The 19405-nt window shown below is 46.8% G+C and overlaps 2 gene segments (V, D, J or C); both read left to right on the plus strand.

Moving 5' to 3' along the window:
* Positions 1–728: 728 nt before the first annotated feature.
* LOC135890564 (immunoglobulin lambda constant 1-like) lies at positions 729–5468 on the plus strand. The segment is given in 3 exon segments: positions 729–754; positions 1861–1943; positions 4790–5468. Coding segments are annotated over 3 exon segments (432 nt in total).
* Positions 5469–10683: 5215 nt separating this feature from the next.
* On the plus strand, positions 10684–13877 carry LOC135890565 (immunoglobulin lambda constant 1-like). The segment is given in 2 exon segments: positions 10684–10735; positions 13555–13877. Coding segments are annotated over 2 exon segments (375 nt in total).
* Positions 13878–19405: the final 5528 nt, after the last annotated feature.

The following is a 19405-nucleotide window of genomic DNA, read 5'->3' on the forward strand; positions in this document are numbered from 1 at the left end:
TGAACCCTGAACTCACAGGAGCTTCCCCACCAACTTCAGTAAGTGTCAGATCAAGCCTTAAACACAGCACATGATCCTTGGCTTCAACTGCGGCCCATTGATGAGGAAATGTGGCTGGTACCATTCACTCCCCTGGCCGTGCTAAGCTGACACACACCAGGCACTAAGGGGAGTTTGTATTTACAGTCAGAGGGAGGGTCCAGTGCCCTGGTTTAATTCAGAAGAAACCAGCTGAGCATGGACACAGCTCACAGCCTAGATGTTTACTGGCCCTGCCCTTGGTGAGAGGGGCACCTCACGCCCACACTCTGCTGGGCAGCAGGCCCCAGAGCTGCTCTCCTAAGGTGAGGGGCAGGGAATAGCCCAGCAATGGTGAGAGTCTCATGGCAGCTCTGTCCAGGGAAACAGCGCAGGGATTTACTGCTGAGAACAGCTGGGAAATACAGAGCAAATGGCTGTCATTGGTGGCACTGCGTTAATTTCTAAAGCAAATGCGGGGCTCCCTTCAGGAAAGCGCTCGTCTCTGCTGCACAATGGACATTGATCCCAACATTGCTTGTATTGATACTAACAGGGTCCCAGCAGAGGATGGTGTAGGTCGGTTTCATGGCACATGGATCTTGAGCATTCTTTACTTGTTCCTCGGACATGTCCAGTGGGGAGACTTCACCAGCCAAATGCAAGACAGAACATCATGACGCAGCTTCTTCAGAGTGACCCCTGGCCCTATGAACTATCTGGAGATCCTGATCAGGTAAGGCAGGACCACGTGTCATGGGATGTGGTAGCTTCTCACTGACAGGTGCAGGGAAGGCTGCACTATCCTGATGAGAGATGAGGACAGCACGTGGTGTTGGTTTCCTATCCACACACATGCAGTCCCAGCATGGCAGATCTGTTTCTTTGCTGATACTTGTTGGTGTGACGCTAGGATAGTGTTTATACTATGTCTGTAGAGATGCCAGCGCTCCCAGGGATGTAGGCTACAGACACGTGCTTTGGAAACAGGGGTATCGCCCACATGAAATGCACGATTGGATACATTAAATACTGGCAGCAAATGGGCCTAATTCTCCTCTGGTATAATTCCCACACGTCACTATAATTGCACCAGGGTTGAACGCGGCTCAGCGTGTTCACTATCAGCATCCCAAAGAAATCTGCCAGCCCCTCCCTCGCTGGGACCTACAAAGGGCAGCTGGCAGTGGAAGGACCAACAGCTTAGCAGCCCCAATTCAACACTCTCTGCGTCCCCTCCACCACCCACAATGGTGCTAGATGGAGCTCCATGGGGGCCATCCACAGCAGCACACACAGGCAATGCTGGAGGTACCTGCAGTTCCACAGACCGTGGGTGTGTTGGGGGAGCACAGGGACAGTGGAACCCAGTGGAGTAGCAGCTGCCTAGCACACAGTTCCTTTGCGTCTATCTAGGCAGGTTTATGGCCTGTATCACTGTTGTACCTGAGCATCTCACAGCCATAAAGGAATTTATCCTTACAGCACCCCAGTGAAATAGGGAAGTACTATCCCCATTTTACAGATGGGGAATTGAGGTACAGAGATTATGTGGCTTGCCCAAGGGCACAAAGAAAGTCTGTGGCAGAACCAGGACTTGAACCCATCTTCTGACGCCCACTCCAGTGCCTTAAGTACAAGACCATCTTCTGCTCTCTTACGTGGGCTGCGTGCTGGGACCAGGATTTGGCCCCATGTGATCTCTCCCAAGGAATACTCCATTGCTTCACTTCCCAATGGATCTTCATTCAATCAATTGTACTATGAGCTTCTCCAGAAATAATGAACCTTCGCTCTCATGGAGAGCCAGCAGAAGTTGTCCCATGTCTATTTTCCCCCCAGGGGCATTGGTGGCGACTGGTTTTTGTACAGCCCTGTGTCACTGTGGAATGTCTTCGGTGGAGGAACCCAGCTGACCGTCCTTGGTAAGTCACTGAATTACTCACCTGCTTTCCTTCTCAGTGCCAATCCTGTCGTGTTTCCATGATTTTTTCCTCCTTTTCTCTCTTAGTGCCAGGATTGGGTCTCCTCTCCCTTTATGCACAGACCTTCACACGGTGTTGAGAACAATATTTAATCAGTGGATAGACAGAGTAGAGTGCACGTGTCCCATGCAGTAACATTTTCTGATTTCCCAATGAACAGGTGTTTGAATTTGCCCATGAAATCAAGATTCTGCTGTCAGGTCCCAATTTTTAAATAACTGGTGTGAGCCTCCTAAAATATTTTCTACCTTGTTTTTTGTTTTAACGAACTAGACATTTCTTAAGTCAAGATGTGAAAGAAACCAAGTGCCAGGTTCTCAGCCAGGGTAAAACAACATAGTCCCTTTGTTTTCAATAGATCTCCACCAAAACTCATCCAAACCTCTTTAAGATAGAGGTACAATCCCTGAAAATCTAATGTGATATGAAAAAATAATTTGTCCTTTGGGATTTGAAATCTGATCTTCTGGAGCAGTCTTACTATTCATTTTAGTAAGAGTTAGTCACAAAATGGGTTTCATTTTCTGGAAAAATTAATCAAAAATTAAAATATTATTTTTGTCAATTTTCTGCTGAGAATTTAGACTTTTTGCAAAAAAATTCAAAACTAAAACATCTTTTATCGATAATTACTGAAAACAAAGAAAAACCCTAGATATTTGCAGAAACCTTTCGGTTTTGAGATTTTGCATTTGCAACAAGAAATTTTGTAACATCGGAAACTTTCTGCAAAAATTTCCATTGAGATGAAAACCCAATTTTTAATTGAAAAAGATTTGATGGGTAATTTTTGACCAGCCCTATTTCTAGAATTGCTAATTTAAAGCGAGTTAAGACACTGAAGCAATTTTAAAAATATAAGAACAGATCCTCGTGTGGTGTAAATCAATGTAGCCCCCTTGGCAGTAATGGAACTACACTGATTTACACTTACACTGAGTGAGTGTAATTGCACCGACTGACTTACTCCTGACCCGGAGGATCGGTTCCATTGTACCTTGGATGACTGTAGCTATCGTGGATTTCAGTATGGAAATGCCACTCAACCCTGATTTGCTGTAGGTGCTGAGGGACACCCAACACCTTTGAAATATGGAGGGTTACAGATAAATGGAGTGGGGTTGGAGCAGCCTGCAGGGGAAGTGGGCTTGAAAGAGACTGCACTAATTGCCTCTCTCAAGCCTGGAGCACACTAATGAGGTTGCTGGCCAGTCTGGAAAGGCTAGACAGCTTCCTAGAAGCTGCACTCTCCAGCTGCCAACCTCCAAGCTCAATGACCAGGATGCTGGCTGGGCCAGCAGGCTTCAGTTACAGTAAAACCTTGAGGAGCAGATAGATCTCGGCTAGCCAGGGCTCAGTAAATCAGGGCTGACTGTGCTAGCTCAGACAACATTGTTTGTAGCTTTGAGCTGTGTAAAGCGTGAAATAACTACAGCCCAGGCTACACTGAACCTACTTGTCCTAAGTAGCGCCTTGCTCTTCAAACAGGCCCACTGACATCCTTGCTACCTGGAATGAGGAAGAGTTTCTCAATTTGGCCCCAGTTAGAAGACAGGTGCTTTTTACTAGGGGGTTAAAAATTGCCCAAATTTTTGCATCCATTCCTAAGCCAGTAGGTCCTTTATTGTCTCCATATCTCCATGCAGTAACATAGCACAACATTGTGCGAGGGTGCAGGGGACTCTACTCTGTACCACCGTGAAATCAACCAACACTGTGATATTTTGCAATGTCCCTTTGCTCACCTTGGACCCTGATCCAGCAAGGCACTTAGACACATACTGGCTCGAGTCCTTTGGCTGGGATTTGTCCCATATAAGATTCTGTACATTACGAGCTTCTGGAAATGTTTCAGCAACAAGCTAACTCAGTAACTAGGTGTGTTCAGCAGTTGGCATACCACAAGATGAGTTAGGAGGTTTTTCCTATTGAGGTCCCTTAGTAGAAAGGCCTGCAGAATGTGGCAGACAATGATAACTGCTTAAAGAATTTTATATATAGACTTTATCCCTGCCATAGAAAAGAGGGTGTAGAGCTCCATAGAATTTTATGGAAGTTTAAATGTGTCTAGATCCCCTGTCCCATCCCTTGGATACTACTGGTATCTTTGCCATTACATTTTACAGGATTTTTCCATAAGGATTCCTCTCTGGGTGCACTGAAGTGGCTTCTAGTGCCCTAACTACAGACATTATCTCTAAGTAAACCTTAGATCCTAAGAAATATCCCTGAACTAATAATTACAATGTAGTCCAAAATCCTTAGAAAGCTGCTTTTAGATTTCTAAAATGAAGCACAATGCAGAATCAGCTGCAGCGTCTCTTTGTGAATGGCTCTTGCGAGATGTCCAATGCATATCAATTGGAATGTAATTCTTTACTCACTTTCAGACCAACTGATTTTTTCTTAGCACCAACACTGTACACCAGGCAGGCCCCAGGATGTTATGTGAAGTCAGTGGGAGATATGGGTGTAAGAGGAATACGGGATCAAGCCTTCAGTGATTCAAGTGATATTATCTGACTTCTACAGGCATAGGGACAGTTACTAACTAGGCCAGGTTCACTAAGGAAGGATGTGACAGACCAAGAATTGGGTCCCAAATGTCCCGATTCCCAGTCCTGTGCCTTAACCAGAAGGATATCTTACATCTCAGATAATTACCCTGCCCACGGCGCTTGTAAAAGATTCGATCTGTTACACTTCAGAGATCTGGAATTTCTTGTGTTCGGCACAGGCAGTCTCTGGATTTGGGTTTTCTAACACTGAATCTCCTCGTTTTGTAGGTCAACCAAAGGCATCTCCTACAGTGCACCTCTTCCCTCCATCCTCGGAAGAGATAAAAACAAAGAGCAAAGCCACACTGGTGTGTCTGCTGGGCAGCTTTTACCCAGGGGCAGTCCAAGTGACCTGGAAAGCTGATGGCCAGCAGATCTCCACTGGAGTGGAGACGACCAAACCCTCCAAACAAAGTGACAACAAGTACATGGCCAGCAGTTACCTGTCTCTGGATGCGTCAAAGTGGAAGACCCATGAGACCTACACCTGTCAGGTGACACACGATGGGAAGAACTTTGAGAAGTCCCTGAAGAGCTCAGAGTGTTCTTAACGGGGTCAGCTGGTTCCCGTGTCAGTCTGTAGGGGATTCCCCAAGGGAGCCAGGATCTGCCTGTAGCATTCCCATAATGCTGATTTCCAGCAAATCTGCTTCCTCTTTTAGGTGGGGGATTTTACCAATTCATGACACCTGTCTTTATTCCCATGTCCCCACTACTCTCACCCATCTGCATTCCCTGGAATTGTCCTTCCTGCTTTAGCCTCTGATGCAGCCTTGTTATGATATTAATAAATCCAGAAATATTCAATTATTGCTGTCTCTGTGATGAGTTTAACTTCTTCTGTCTCTTTTACACCTCATGTATTAATTGCAATATTCACCTTTTCTTCCAATAAAATCAATTTACCTTTTATCAGCCAATATGGTTTTCTTTTTAGTAAAGATCTCTGGCTTTGGGGTTTCAGACAAGCTAATGAGAAGTGACGTGTAATATCATGGAGATCAGGGGAGGGGGAAGAGATGTCACAGAGGGGTCATTATCCAAGCTGTGACTGTCGTCCCCAAGACTGGTCACTCTGGGTCTCAGCCACCCTTCGCTGAGGTGTGACAATTGCTGCTGCACAAATCTCTCTGCAGAGCACACATTGTGTTAGGGAATCACTGGGTGATAGGGGGCTGCATGAGAGCGTAATGCAACCCCCGTGGGTCTGCAGCCAGCCCTGCTTGTGCTGGGATCCTGGCAGTTCCCAATAGACCAGCAGGGCTAGGCTGGGTCAATGCTCAGCTGGGTCACTAGCCCTGCAGAGAGCAGTCTGCTCTGTGAGTTAGTATTGAGTCACCCTCTGCCTGCGCATGGGGCAGATTCCGGCTCCCTGAGCATTAGTCATTCTTCAAGACGCCTCATTGGAGTCAATGGGCTATTGGCTGAACAGCTCAGCACTCAGGGGAATAAGTGGCCAAATCTGGCCCAGAGCGTGAGGGGCACCACACTGCTGCAGGCTGTTCCCTGGGACAGGCTGTAACCAGAGCCCCTGGCTACGTCTGGTCAGTAGAGACGCTCTTTGGTAAAGTGGCCTTTAATATCCTGCCAACACTGACCTGGCTGACAGCTCTCTACCCACCCAACCTGCCCTCCCAGCAGGTTCAGCTGTACAGGGAAATTTGCCTATATTAAACTAGTGCTGCTGGCCACTGTGTGACAGCGGCTGAGTTTCAGCCAGAGGTGCAGACAATGACCCTGATGTCCTGTTTGACCAGCTGTGTAAGGGTGTAAATTCTTTTGAATCCCTCAGATGCTTCTCAAAGGAAAGGTCATTATTTATAAAGGAAACATAGCATTAGTGATGGTCTGGATTCTGTGGGGTGTACAACACCAGGGTCCTTAATACTTCTGGTGTGTTGCACAGTTTGGGTCTTAACTGGCTAGAGCAGACAGTTTGTGTCCCATTAAAAACCCATCAGCTGTGCTGGGGGATCAGTTTCAAGTGAGACTGGATACTCTGAGGGGAGCTCTGGGGTCTGGCCCACCCTTCCCAGACAGCAGCATGCACCGTGTGTACAGCTGAGAACTCAAGTCATGGAGAGTGTTTATCATGGACCCATGAGCAGTGCAGGGCCAGCCAGCCAAAAGAGACACTTGAACACTGATCCTTCCACAGCCATGTCAGCTTTAAAACTATAATTGAGGAGGCCAATGAGCTACAGGGTTTAAAGTGATATCATTTCTGTATGCCAGATATTTGATGACAGCAGGGTGGGATCTGACACTCACAGTATGCTCTGCCAGTCATGCTCTGCCACCACCAATGGAAAGGAATAAGGAGGAAAGACGACAAATGGAGGCTGCCCTATAGATTAATTTTGAAGACTATTTTCTTCCCCGTCACACGTGTTTTTGACATCCCTGCACCCGTTTCTCCCTCCAGCCCAACACGCACTCACACACACAGGACCGTCCACGAGTGATAATTATCCCAGAGCATTATTGTTTTGTGGAGCACTAAGCTGGTACCTGGTGCTGTATGGCACACAGAGGAGACAATGGCTCTCCAATGCTCTCAAGAGCTTACAATGCAAGCATGGGAGGGGAGGGATCCGAGAGGGAGAACGCGCACCATAAAGAACTAGAACCAACTGGTTTGTGCTGATTTTTTTAAATAATGTTCTTGACGCACAGGCTCTGGAAAGAGATTAACTTCCTTTGCTCAATGATTATTGATGGATCCTCTTGCCAAGGAAATGTGAACTCCCAGAGACTCTGATGAACAGATTGAAAAACTGCATGAAGCTTCGAGGTTATTTTCAGTAGTGACAAACTTCCTTGGCAGTCTAAATTAATGGGATTTAGGCTCTTGGGATTAGGGCCAGATTTTTTAAGGTATTGAAAAAAAATGAGCATCCCTCAGATGCTTCTCAAAGGAAAGGTCATTATTTATAAAGGAAACATAGCATTAGTGATGGTCTGGATTCTGTGGGGTGTACAACACCAGGGTCCTTAATACTTCTGGTGTGTTGCACAGTTTGGGTCTTAACTGGCTAGAGCAGACAGTTTGTGTCCCATTAAAAACCCAGTCTAAATTAATGGGATTTAGGCTCTTGGGATTAGGGCCAGATTTTTTAAGGTATTGAAAAAAAATGACTGTTAGGCACCTAGGTTCTTTTGAAAATCCCAGTAGGCCCCTATCTGCATCTTTAGGCACCTAAATATCTTTTAAAATCTGGCCCCAAGTGTCTAAATCACTTTTGAAAATTGTGTTGCCTACGTCATTTAGGTGCTTTTTAAAATGTTACCCTTTGATACGATGGTGACAGATGCTATAGAAAACCCTACGATACACAGGCAGGTAGAGGGATAGTTTATCTGCAGTTTGTGTAAATACCGCTCTGTCTTCTGTTCTGTAGCAGGCTTCCTGCTTCTGGGGCACGCCCTGGGAGGTGGGCAGTGCTCAGGTGTGCTGTTCTCTCCCCATCAGATGAGTGCCACTCCAGGGGAAATTCCAGTTTAAACATTTTCAACTAGCTTCCATTGGCTTGATTTGTCAGCTAGGGTTTGGAAAGCAGAGGGGTTTTTGGTCCACTGGCTCAGAGACCCAGAGAGCAGCTAAAAAAAACCCAGTGGAGTCTACCAGAACGTTTGCCTGGAGAAGGTGTGGGGTGTCTCCCCTCTGAGTCCGTACAGTCTACAGGTCCCCAACATTGCTACGTTCAGATTTCACATGCACCCACTTGAGGTCTGATTCTCCTTGCATACCAGTGTAAACTAGCAGTAATGGCATTGAATTCAGTGGAGTCATGCTCGACTGAGACTAGCCCGTAGCATCCACTGGGATCTCTGTCCTTGTTTTCTAGAGCTGGAAGCACCTTGTCACAACAGGCTGTGTTACAGTACGACCATAGCACGCACGGTGCCATGGGTTGCACCCTTAGAGGTGAACTGCAGGACTATTAAAAATTTACTCATTACTGGTATTGCTGTGCTGAATGTGTCCATTAGCCATGCACAGCAATGAGACGTCAGGTATCTATTATGTCATGGAGCGCTCCATTCTGGGAGATCTTCAGCAAGTGCCAGGAAGATGTCAAAGGGTGTGGAAGGATTTTTAAAAGCTCTCCTCACCGCTTAGTTAGGGAGCCAGGGATCCGTGCTTTGCTTTAGTTTGCTTTAAAATGCAGAGTTGGGAAAAGTGTCTTACAGATGCACTCATCATCGTCCCAATGCAGAGTCTTGGGGTGAGAGCAGAGTTGGGCATATGCTGTCTGAGAAAGATGTTGCCATATTATTTCATCAGAGCTAACCCATGCTGTGCTTCAATACACAAAGCATGCACAGCCCCTCCTCTGTATTTTTCCCTGAGTGCTTTACAGAAAGCTCAGCTCTCCTGCATCTGTATAAAGACTTATGCCTAAACCACCCCAGGGTTTAGCCAGCATAGACTAGAGACCAGCTTGCTACACAGATGAACTGCAAACCTCCCCGCATGGGAGAGCGCTGGGGGGTGGGGGGGCACCATTGCCCCCAAAGTAGACTTCACTGATCAATACATGAGCTTTTCTTTCAGTTCCCGTACATTAATTCTGACACTTAGCCGGACTCTATAGATACCAAAGAGAGAAAGAAGTTCACATTTCCAGACAGAGGGATGGTGCAGTGCTCTGGAAGGACAGATGAAATCCGCTGAGTAGAGAGAGGGATCACAGTTAAGATCTTCGTTGCTGATGCCTGGAGTGAGAGGGGGTTAGCATCACAAGTGAACAGTCTACTGGGCACCAGGAAGTGAATCTGCCCCGTGAACCTCTGGAGGGAGAGGAGAGCTCTGTAATGCTGAGAGTTTGAAATCAACACCTTTAAGGCAAGAGGGCCTGGTTCAATTGGCAAAAAGATCAGAATACAGATACAGGCTGAAGTTAATTCTCCAGGCTGCTTCCAGATTGCCGTATCCTGCCGTATTATTAAATGACCAGCCTATATTGGTACAAAGACTTGGTAAATTCAAGTTTACCAGACAGACGCAGCCTTAATAGTTCCAGAAAAATGTGGAGGTTCCTGACTGGTTTTCAGCTACCAAAGCAGTCAGGAAAACTTGTACCGAACCTACTGCTAGGCCCTAAACCAAGGATGATGTAGATTTTATTCCCTGGGAAATAAACCATAAGCACTGGGTCATTGTCTCACAGCTCTAGACGTATCCTGAACCAGACACCCTATTGCCAAGGGCCGACACAGCAACATCTCCTGTGAATATGGGATGGAGCAGCTTCTGCCCTCGTCCTGGAGTCTCCTGAAGATGCAGATCAGATAAGGTACAGTACAGTTATCCTAACTTCTCCCATAAGACAATAATGACCTCTACAGAGAACAGTATCACTTACTATAACAATGCAGTACCAGTTTTCACACATCATTTCCAACATACTGCATTCAGTGGTCAATTGTCCTGGCTCTCCAGTGCTTGACATAGGTTCTCTGACTTCATTTTTAAGTGTTGCAATCCTGCAAAACCCAGGAGTCTGACCTACCTAATACCCGCTGTATCCTCTAAAGGATTGCACACGAAAAACAATGAAACTGTGAAGCTATATGGGATATAAATGCAGGAATTGGCCCTTGGTGTTCATGTCTATAGGTGCTCCAGGTTCTCCACAGAGGAGCCCATCTTATCTTCAAAAGACCTCTGAAGCAGTGAAGAGCAGAATGTTCTGTTATTCTGTCCAAGTGTTCTTCCCCCAGAAGACTACACTTCCAAAAACACTGGTGCAGCAACAACCAATGATAAGCATCAAGTGCTGGAACTATAGTGTGGTTCTTCCCAGGATATCCAGTAGGTTTCCCCTACTGAAATGTCTGGCACATATTCTCCCTTTATTCTGCATGAAGATATCCATGGTGGTGTTCATTAGACTGGAGGTAGCAACGTTCTCATTCTACACATGGTGTCCACGTGGGAGCACCCTGCTGTGCGAATGCCCAACCAACATTTCATTCATTGGACCCAGGAGTCTCCTCAGAGAGAAGGAATGTCATCCTGATCTCTGGCATCACAGAAACGATCCATCAGGAACTGGACAATTCCTGATTCAGCACATCCATGGGGTCACCTTCTGCTTGGAGGTTTTTGCACAGCCATGTGCCACTGTGTGTATGTCTTCGGAGGAGGAACCCAGCTAACCGTCCTTGGTAAGTAACTGCAATATTCCTCTATAATCATTGTCCAGCTAGTTTATTACTTGTTTTTAAAAAAAAAAAAAAACTTTGCATCTTTTTGTTCCAGCCCGGGTGGTATAATGTATCACACTGAAATAGTTTTCTTTCCTTTTACTCTGTGATTAAGAAGGGGCTTGTAGTTCTAGCCTCAGAATTTATCACAAGTGAAGTATTTTGTCTTTTTAAAAAACTGATAGAAATTTCACTCCTGGGAGAAACTCAATAAGTTCCTTGCCCTAGTTTGTTTGATGTTGGTTGGCTTTTTTAGATCACAGAAGGTTTTTTGGGGGGGGCGAAACTGTGAGCCAGTCAGTTAGAATTCTGCTAGTTTATGCAGCAGGAATGTTTTTGGTTTTCCTCCTTTCTTTGAAGGATACCCCCCGATACAATCATTTAGAAAGGGAACGCTGTGCTTTTATATAGGAGCATTGTTTTTCAGAAGACTGTTGTGTCACCAAGACAAACTGCCACTCGGCTTCTGAGACAAACCAACACTTTGTTTGCTTTCTTCTTCTAGTTCAGATTTCCACCAATACCCAATGTAGGGCAGGAGTTACATTGTTAAAGTTAACAGTGATTGGGCATGGAAAAGTGAGAAAAGGGGGCTTCTTAAGTCAGGCGGCTGCAGGTTTCCCCTGCTGAAACTCCTGGCACATATTCTCCCTTTATTCTGCATGAAGATCTCCCACTGAGCTTCATGTGAAATCAAGGGGAGGGTGAGACATATTAGGCTCTTTTATGACAGTCTCCAATATTAAAATGTACTTAGAAGAAATATGGCAAGGAGTAATTAGTGACAGGCCTGGGCCATCTGGGTCCTTGTAGTCAGGGGAACATAGAGACTCTCAGCATTTATCAAACCTGCAGTACATTTGGGGAAATCCCAGCCCCGCTGAAGCAGTCGGAGTTTTGCCATTGACTGCGGTGGGACCAGAGTTTCACTCATTGTGCCTTGTGAGGCTCTCAGAGCATTTTACAATAGTGGTTACAATTCCTTACGTCACAGCTGGGGAATGTGATGTGCAGAGGTGAAGTGACCTGCCCAAGGTCTTACAGCACATCAGTATCAGAGTCAGGACTAGTGCCCAGGTCTTCTCACTCACCCTCTCCTGCTCTAGACCTCCCTTGCTAGACAGTTCTATTTACAAAGGGTCACCTCCTCCCCCGGGAAGGGGCTGCACAGCCGAACTGTCACCATCGGCAACAGTTACAACACAAAACGCTCAACACCTAAACTACGGGGCTTTATTAAAATAAAAGGGAAACTTTCCTGAAGGGTTACGATAGCACTGAGGCTTCCAGCTACAATAGGGACTTGAGAGCTAGACAGATTTAGGTTTCCCCGAAACCTATAATACAAAGAGCTTGTCAGTATTTTAGAGGGGAAAACTACTGAGGTTAACAGAAAATGAAGCTTAAAGGCTGCAAGACCCTGCAGAACAATGTTCCTAAAAGTTTGACGCTTAGGAAAAGGAAGCCTCCCTACGAATATATTAGCCTGTTTGCGGGATTGTGTCCTTAAGCAGCAATTTGGACTGGAATAATCCAAGAACCCTATAGCAAACAGATTATACGGCAAGCTCTGGAATTGCCTTCATTTGCTTTGCTGAACTCTGAATTTTAATGGCATTCTCAGGGTGGGGGGGGGGGGGGGAGAGGGCGCGGAGGTGTTTGTTTTTTCTTGCCTTGCTAGTGAGAGGTCTTTTAAATAAGACTTGAACTCACTTTTTGAAAATGCATCTAGTTACTGACTTGGGTATGACTTGTGAAACGTGCTATATACTTAGGACTAGATTCTGATCTCAGTTACACCAGTGTAAGTTCACACTACTAAAGACAACGGAGTCAGTATTGCTAACGGGCTAGATCGGTATCTAGGGCCTGAGCCAAAGCCTATTGAAATCAATGAGCGTCTTTCCATTCAATTCAATGGGCTTTAGATCACACGCTCGCTCTTAAGTTTCCCGTCTTTATTTAAAACTGATAAAATCCCATTAACTCTCCGTGGAAGAAAAAAGCTGAAAAGTGGGTTTTATAACATTTTATGAAATAACTTAAAAAAAAAAAAAAAAAAAAAACTCCCTCAAAAATACGTTTGCAGCTTTGAACGTTATTTTCAGCATAGCCAAGTGGAGATAATTATCTCCGCAATGTCTGGGAGCTTGCCTCAGGAATGCAGGGCATAGGAAGAGGCTAACAGTTGGATACAGTAATTGAAAGGGAAGCATTTTTCAACAGACGGGGCACCCAATTTTCTGTAACTCCAGCCATGCAAAAACTAAGTAAGTGTTCTCAGCTATGGCTCCAATGTACAATGAAACCACTAATCAGATGACACTCATGACCTCAAAGACTAGCTGCATTTGTTTAGTAGCGCCATGTACAGCTCGGAGCATGGACGCTGGCAGCTGTAGTATGCTGTTATTGATGAGAGTTTGGTGCAATACCTCTGTCAGATGTTTTTCCTGATAGCTCTCAGCACGTGCATCTCTGAGGTCTGAGTCAGGGCCCAATCCTCAATTCTTACTCCTCCAAGTAGTCCTTACACATTTAGCCCCATTGTAACATTAAAGTCATTGAGAATATGCACATTGGTCATAAATATTCACAGCAATAGTTGGACTCCAAGCTCCATTGTCATATGGGAAAAAAAACTCAAACTGAATGAAAATTGGCGATCATACCCATTTAGCTCTGAAACCTTTTCCTTCCTTCTGCATTAGCACTTTCTAGAATTCAACTGATGTTAAACATTCTCCTTAATCCTCACAATGAGTTTCCTTGTCTTTTAGGTCAGCCAAAGGCATCTCCTACCGTGCACCTCTTCCCTCCATCCTCGGAAGAAATAAAAACAAAGAGCAAAGCCACACTGGTTTGTCTGCTGGGCAGCTTTTACCCAGGGTCAGTCCAAGTCACCTGGAAAGCTGATGGCCAGCAGATCTCCACTGGAGTGGAGACAACCAAACCCTCCAAACAGAGTGACAACAAGTTCATGGCCAGCAGTTACCTGTCTCTGGATGCATCAAAGTGGAAGACCCATGAGACCTACACCTGCCAGGTGACACATGATGGGAAGAACTTCGAGAAGTCTCTGAAGAGCTCAGAGTGTTCTTAACAGGGGGCTCAGCTGGTTCCCGTGTCAGTCACTAGAGAGTTTCCCAGGGGAGCCAGGAACCATAATGCTGATTTCCAGCAAAACTGCTTCCTGTTTTGTGTGATCCCTTTGATACCCACTGTTATTCCCATGTTCCCACTGCTCTCGCCCCTCTGCATTCCCTGGAAATGTCCTTCCTGCTTCAGCCTCTGATGCAGCCTTGTTATGCTATTAATAAAACCAGAAACATTCAGCTATCGCTGTGTCTGGGCAGAGTTAAACCTCTTCTGTCCTCTTCACCCTTACTGACTGTATTTGAACTATTTACATTATCTTCCAATAAAACATGTACCTTTATCATCCAAATGATCATCCTTCTGCATCTGAATCTCTTTTGCGTTACACTTTTTCTTAGCTACTTATTACACAGCTAACAGCACAGAGCTGGGGTGTTAGCTCTTCTATGACTCCCAAGGAATAACGATTGATCTGATCTAAGGTGGTAACACCAAACCCAGGGGTCCCTACTGCAGAAACTCTCCCCTGAAGCAAGTTCTGTTGGTTAATTACAGAGGACCAAATTCTGCCTAAGTCCCATTGAAGTCAATGAGGTTAATCCCAGAGTAAGATGGGATACATTCCAAATGAGCAAGGATGACAGAATGCAGAGATGTTTGATTGTGTAATGCGAATGCTCTAGTTATAATTAAATCGGAACAATCCAGGCTTCTCTGAGGTTTATAGCTCTATGCTGCTCATAGTTTCTGATGAGTCAGTTCACACTATTGGACTCTTAAATACAATTGTCTAGTCTTGCATCAAAACCACACACTGTATTGAGGTATTATTTCCCCTTAGCGCAATGACAGTGTCTAAACCTGCAGATACAATGGACATACCAGACAGCAGCACTTAGGTACCACTGGGAACCAAGTTCCTACGGAGGAGTTATCAAAGACTCCAAGTGCCCAGGTTAGATTCAACCAAAGGAGATGACTTTATTAAAACAGAGTCTTCAGTAATGATGTACACTTTAAAATAATAATTGAGGAGCTCAAGGGGTGTGGGGAATGGGTTAAATCAGTTTGCTCATGGAAGGACTTGAAAAGGGGGTATGCACCATCTAGCACTAGTGTTTGGGGTCCCCTCCCTGGCCTGCCAGGTCCTCCACCTCAGAAAGGGAGTTAGGAATTGGGGACAGGGGAAGAACCTGTCTCCTTCTTTCCTCCCTCTACCCAGATCTGTACAATGGACACTGGCCAGTACTATGCATGGTGGAATGAGATACATGTGCGCACACACAGGGAGGGAGCTGTGAGATGGAGCCAATGAGTTGGCAGTCATGTTTTAAAACATTTACTTATTAAAAGGCTCCAGGCACAGAGTAACTTTTCTTTTGCTCAGTTGCTACAATGTAGTTGTTTCACCTGCATTGATATTTGAGATGGACCCAAACTCGAAGTCCTGCTCTGGATCTCAATCTCAAACACCCCAAAAATCATGATAGGGTGGGTGGGGTGAGGTGAGGTGGAGGGGGGGAGAAGAGAGGAGAGGGGGCCTTTAGCTCAAGTTTTTGCCTCTATGTTGGGGCATGAATCCTCCGCCACTCAGAGTTCTGCACCCGGGAGAAACTGGGCCGGATCCTCTCTCGCTGACCCCCGCTTTACACGGGGCTCGTTGTGCTGACTTCAGTGCAGTTTCTCCCGGTTTACCCGGTTGCAAGTGAGGGGGGAAAATCAGGCCCAGGATGTCTCCTCTTTCTCCAGCGATGGAAGCCAGCGATCAGCGTCAGCGTTACGAACCCCCTCACTAGCCCCTGGCTGCGACTATAGCACCCGTTAGCTAACAGCCATGGTAACCAGAGAGCACCATGCTGAGGCTGTTTAATGGTGTCAGTGACAGGATAAAGAAACAAGGTTCAGCTCCTAGTGGCCAAGTCTCCATATCCCAAAATTACCACCGCAGACTGCCCCTTTATGGGCCTTTACAGCGGAACAGCCAAGGGCTGAATTGGCCTGGACATTTGGGCCCACTCACCCTAGAGCCAGGCCTTCCCACTTAGGGTTGAGGCGCATTGGCAGGGCATCATGGGGAAATCCTACATGCTACACCTCTAAAGAGGGCTTCGGGCTCTAGGCCTGCCAGTCCAACCCCTTTCCTAAGCCCTACAGCCCTGGGTGCCCAAAGTTAGGGACCTAAGTCCATATTTAGGCACCAAATTGAGTGGCTTGGTTCTCCGAGGTGCCAAGTACTGCAGCTGCAGCTGGAACCAGGGCAAAAATATTGGCCTAAAAAAATAAAGAGATAGAAGAATGGTAAAAAGAAAGTGTCCGGCAGACCCCTAGTGCCCGTTAGAGGGGTAAAAGCAGGACGGAGCTCACACGAGTTATGAACAGGGCTGCGCATGACGGGTCATACCCCGAGAGATGGTCTCTTTGAGTACAGAAAGCCATGCATGCAGGTAGGCACTTGAAATCATTGAGGAACGGCAAAGGCAGGTAATGACCTAGTGTCCTTAATGACATCAGTTATTAGGTTTCCAGGCCGGCCCCATTGAAACCAATGGAAGCTCTGCCATTGACCTCAGCTGGGAGCAGACAGGCCCTTACTGCTTGGAACGGCTTCCCTATTAGCCAGAAATCTCTTCACCTCCCAGAGAGTTGGACATTCCTTCATGGAATCCATCCAGAGCAAACACTTGGAGCCAGATTCTCAGCTGTGGCCAAGAGCCGCTCTGTACAGCAGGGGATATCAGGGGTCAGGATGAGGACATCAGGGGGTCAGTTACAGCTCCATGATTCTGGGCCTGATCCAGAGCCTGTGGGTGTTTTTCCATTAGTTTCAGTGGTGTTTGGATCAGGTACTATGAGCCCAGCTGTCCCCAGCAGGCTCAAAACAATGGGACGAGACTGGACCTCTAACCCTGCCCCCAACATATTTGACTTGAATTCAGCTCTATAAATGGGCGAAGGGGTGAGGGTGGAGGAGTGTATTCTATTCAAACCAGTTTGCCCATCCCTACGACCCTGCTAGGACCACCCTGCTGGGTGTTCCCAATAAGCTCATTTCACCTCTTGTGCCAGGAGTTTCTACAGAGAGAAGACATGTCATCCTGCTCTTGGGCATCAGAGGAATAACCCCAAAGGAGTTTTTCCATGCTGGATTCATAACACGAGTGGGATCTTCCTCTCACTGAGCGGGAGGTTTTTGCACAGGTGTGTATCATGGTGGTGGATCTTCGGTGGAGGAACCCAGCTGAACATCCTCAGTAAGTAACTGGAATAGCCTTGTATGCTCTCCTCTCCAACTGAGACAATTTTTTCCTTTCATGTGCATCTTTATACTTTTAATCTTTTTCTCTGGGACAGGTACTTCTCCTGTGTAGAGTGTTCAGAAATTGTTCTCTTTTGCAAGATACCACAAGGTGCTGGTCAACTAGGAGCAGCCCGAGGGTCCCAAACCCCCTAGACTCTTTCCAACAGCCTTTTACAGGAGTTTTAGATTTCAGTTATGGGGAAAATACTGTCCGGTGGCCAAGCTGCATAGGAGCCCCAACATTCATCACATAGCTCCTCTAAACTGGAAGCCAACTCCTCTTTTAAAGGACAGGTTTGGGAGTCTCCTTCCTCAGCCGTTTACTGCATAAAGCCTGAATATTGTGGCCATAATTTTCAAAGGTGGCCACTGATTTAGGGTGTCAATTTCTGAGCCCCATAGATAGCCTGATTTTCAGATATAGGGAATTCCCAGCTCCCATTGACTTTAATAGGAGTTCTGGGGGCTCAACAGCTCTGAAAATCAGGACTACGTTCTCTCGGGCCGGGCAGTGCAAACCAAGCCATCCACCTTCGAAAAGTCAGCTCTAGAGTTCTGCAGTAAGTCCAGGCAGGAGCTGTAAAGTCATAGCACTGGGGCTCTCCATTCATTTCAAGTCCCTGCCCTGGTGTGCCTGACGGGCCCCCGCCCCTCATCTCATCATTTTTCCCCACTAGAGAGGTCTCCAGAAGTTGCAGGAAAGCCAGTTTAACTCAGGCTGTTCTGCTTTCCGGCGGGGAGAGGAAATCTCACTAATTATTGATGAAAAGATTTGCTGAACCGTGTCCTGAATCACCAATTTGGAAGTGAATAATCAATGAATAATACATTAATGAGCGACTGCAGCATCCTCTCTGCTGCTTGGCTTCGTTCTGGGAGCGAGGTGAACTTCAGGGGCGCTGTCAGTTGCAGCTGCTCTTGCTAGTCAGAAGTCTTTTAAACAAGACTTGACATTCATCATTGAAAATGCCTTTTTATGGGTTGCTTGTTTATTTAATGGTCCCCTTTTACAAGGGGGTTCAGCAGGTGCCCCCGGCAACTCCATGGAAGACAATCTCACTGACTGCTATGGGAGCTGGATCACACTCTAGCTGATTTTAGTATCGGAAAAGCAGCTTACGGGAAGTGATGGGGTGCTGGGTTTCTAAGCAGAGTCCCTGTGCCGAGGGTACAGGGCAGAGAACGTCCCCATTTTTATTCCAAAGTCACCTCCTCAGTAAGAGGGACCAGCTAGTTGATGTGATATAAAACTCACCCTGGGCTCTATTCTATCCTGGTTCTGATACCGGTCTCTGAGCATGCACTGAGCAACATGAGTAACATCTGTGGTTCACGGTGCATTTTCTCGCTCCTCCTCATTGACGAAGGACACTTTAGGAAATGCCCCTCGGCTCACTGCTGGGGTAGACGGGTGTCCAAAGAGGCCCCGTCACTGCTCTTGCTGTTCTGGCTCCCCACAGGAGTGGGCCCAGGTGCCGTATGCAGCTGCTCCCCGCCTAGCTCCTTTATCTGCTGGAGTAGTGGAGTTAGACAGCTGGGGGCAGCCCATGCAATAGTCTCTCTGTTCTGCGAGTGGGGCAGCCCAACGCAGGACGAGGGTCATGGCATTTAGCCACAAGCCCCGAGTAAGGGGGTGCTGCGGAGTCCTACTGCTGCAGGAGACCTCAGACAAGGGTGGGCCCATTAGGCTGCCAGAGGGTGCTCCCCCAGGTACAACCACCTGCCCTTCCCCCTCCAGGCTCAGCATCTGCTCCTCAAGGAGCAGGACAAAGAAATGAGCATGTCCCGAAGCGCAGGGCTTCCTGGGACTGCTGTTGTGGGCCCCCCTTGCCAGGGGCCTGGAGGGAAGCCTCTCGCTTTCCCCTCTGGGTGCAGCTCAGTGGAAGACCCAGGAGACCTACACCTGGCAGGTGACACGTGATGGGAAGAACTTTGAGAAGTCCCTGAAGAGCTCCGAGTGTTCTTAGCCCTCGAATCCCCAGGGTGCTCGGCCAGTTTCTGTGTCAGTCAGCAGGGGGTTCCCCAGAGGAGCCAGGAACCATAATGCTGATTTCCAGTAACTCTGCTTCCTGTTTGATGTGGGGGGATCTTTGCTGATCCCTTTGAGATCTGCTCTTATTCCCATGTTCCCACCGCTCTCGCCCCTCTGCATTCCCTGGAAACGTCCTTCCTGCCTCTGATGCAGCCTTGTTCTGATATCAATATAGCCAGAAACAGTCAACGATCGCTTTGTC

The sequence above is a fragment of the Emys orbicularis genome, chromosome 16, assembly GCF_028017835.1.
Source record: "Emys orbicularis isolate rEmyOrb1 chromosome 16, rEmyOrb1.hap1, whole genome shotgun sequence".
NCBI lineage: Eukaryota > Metazoa > Chordata > Testudines > Emydidae > Emys > Emys orbicularis.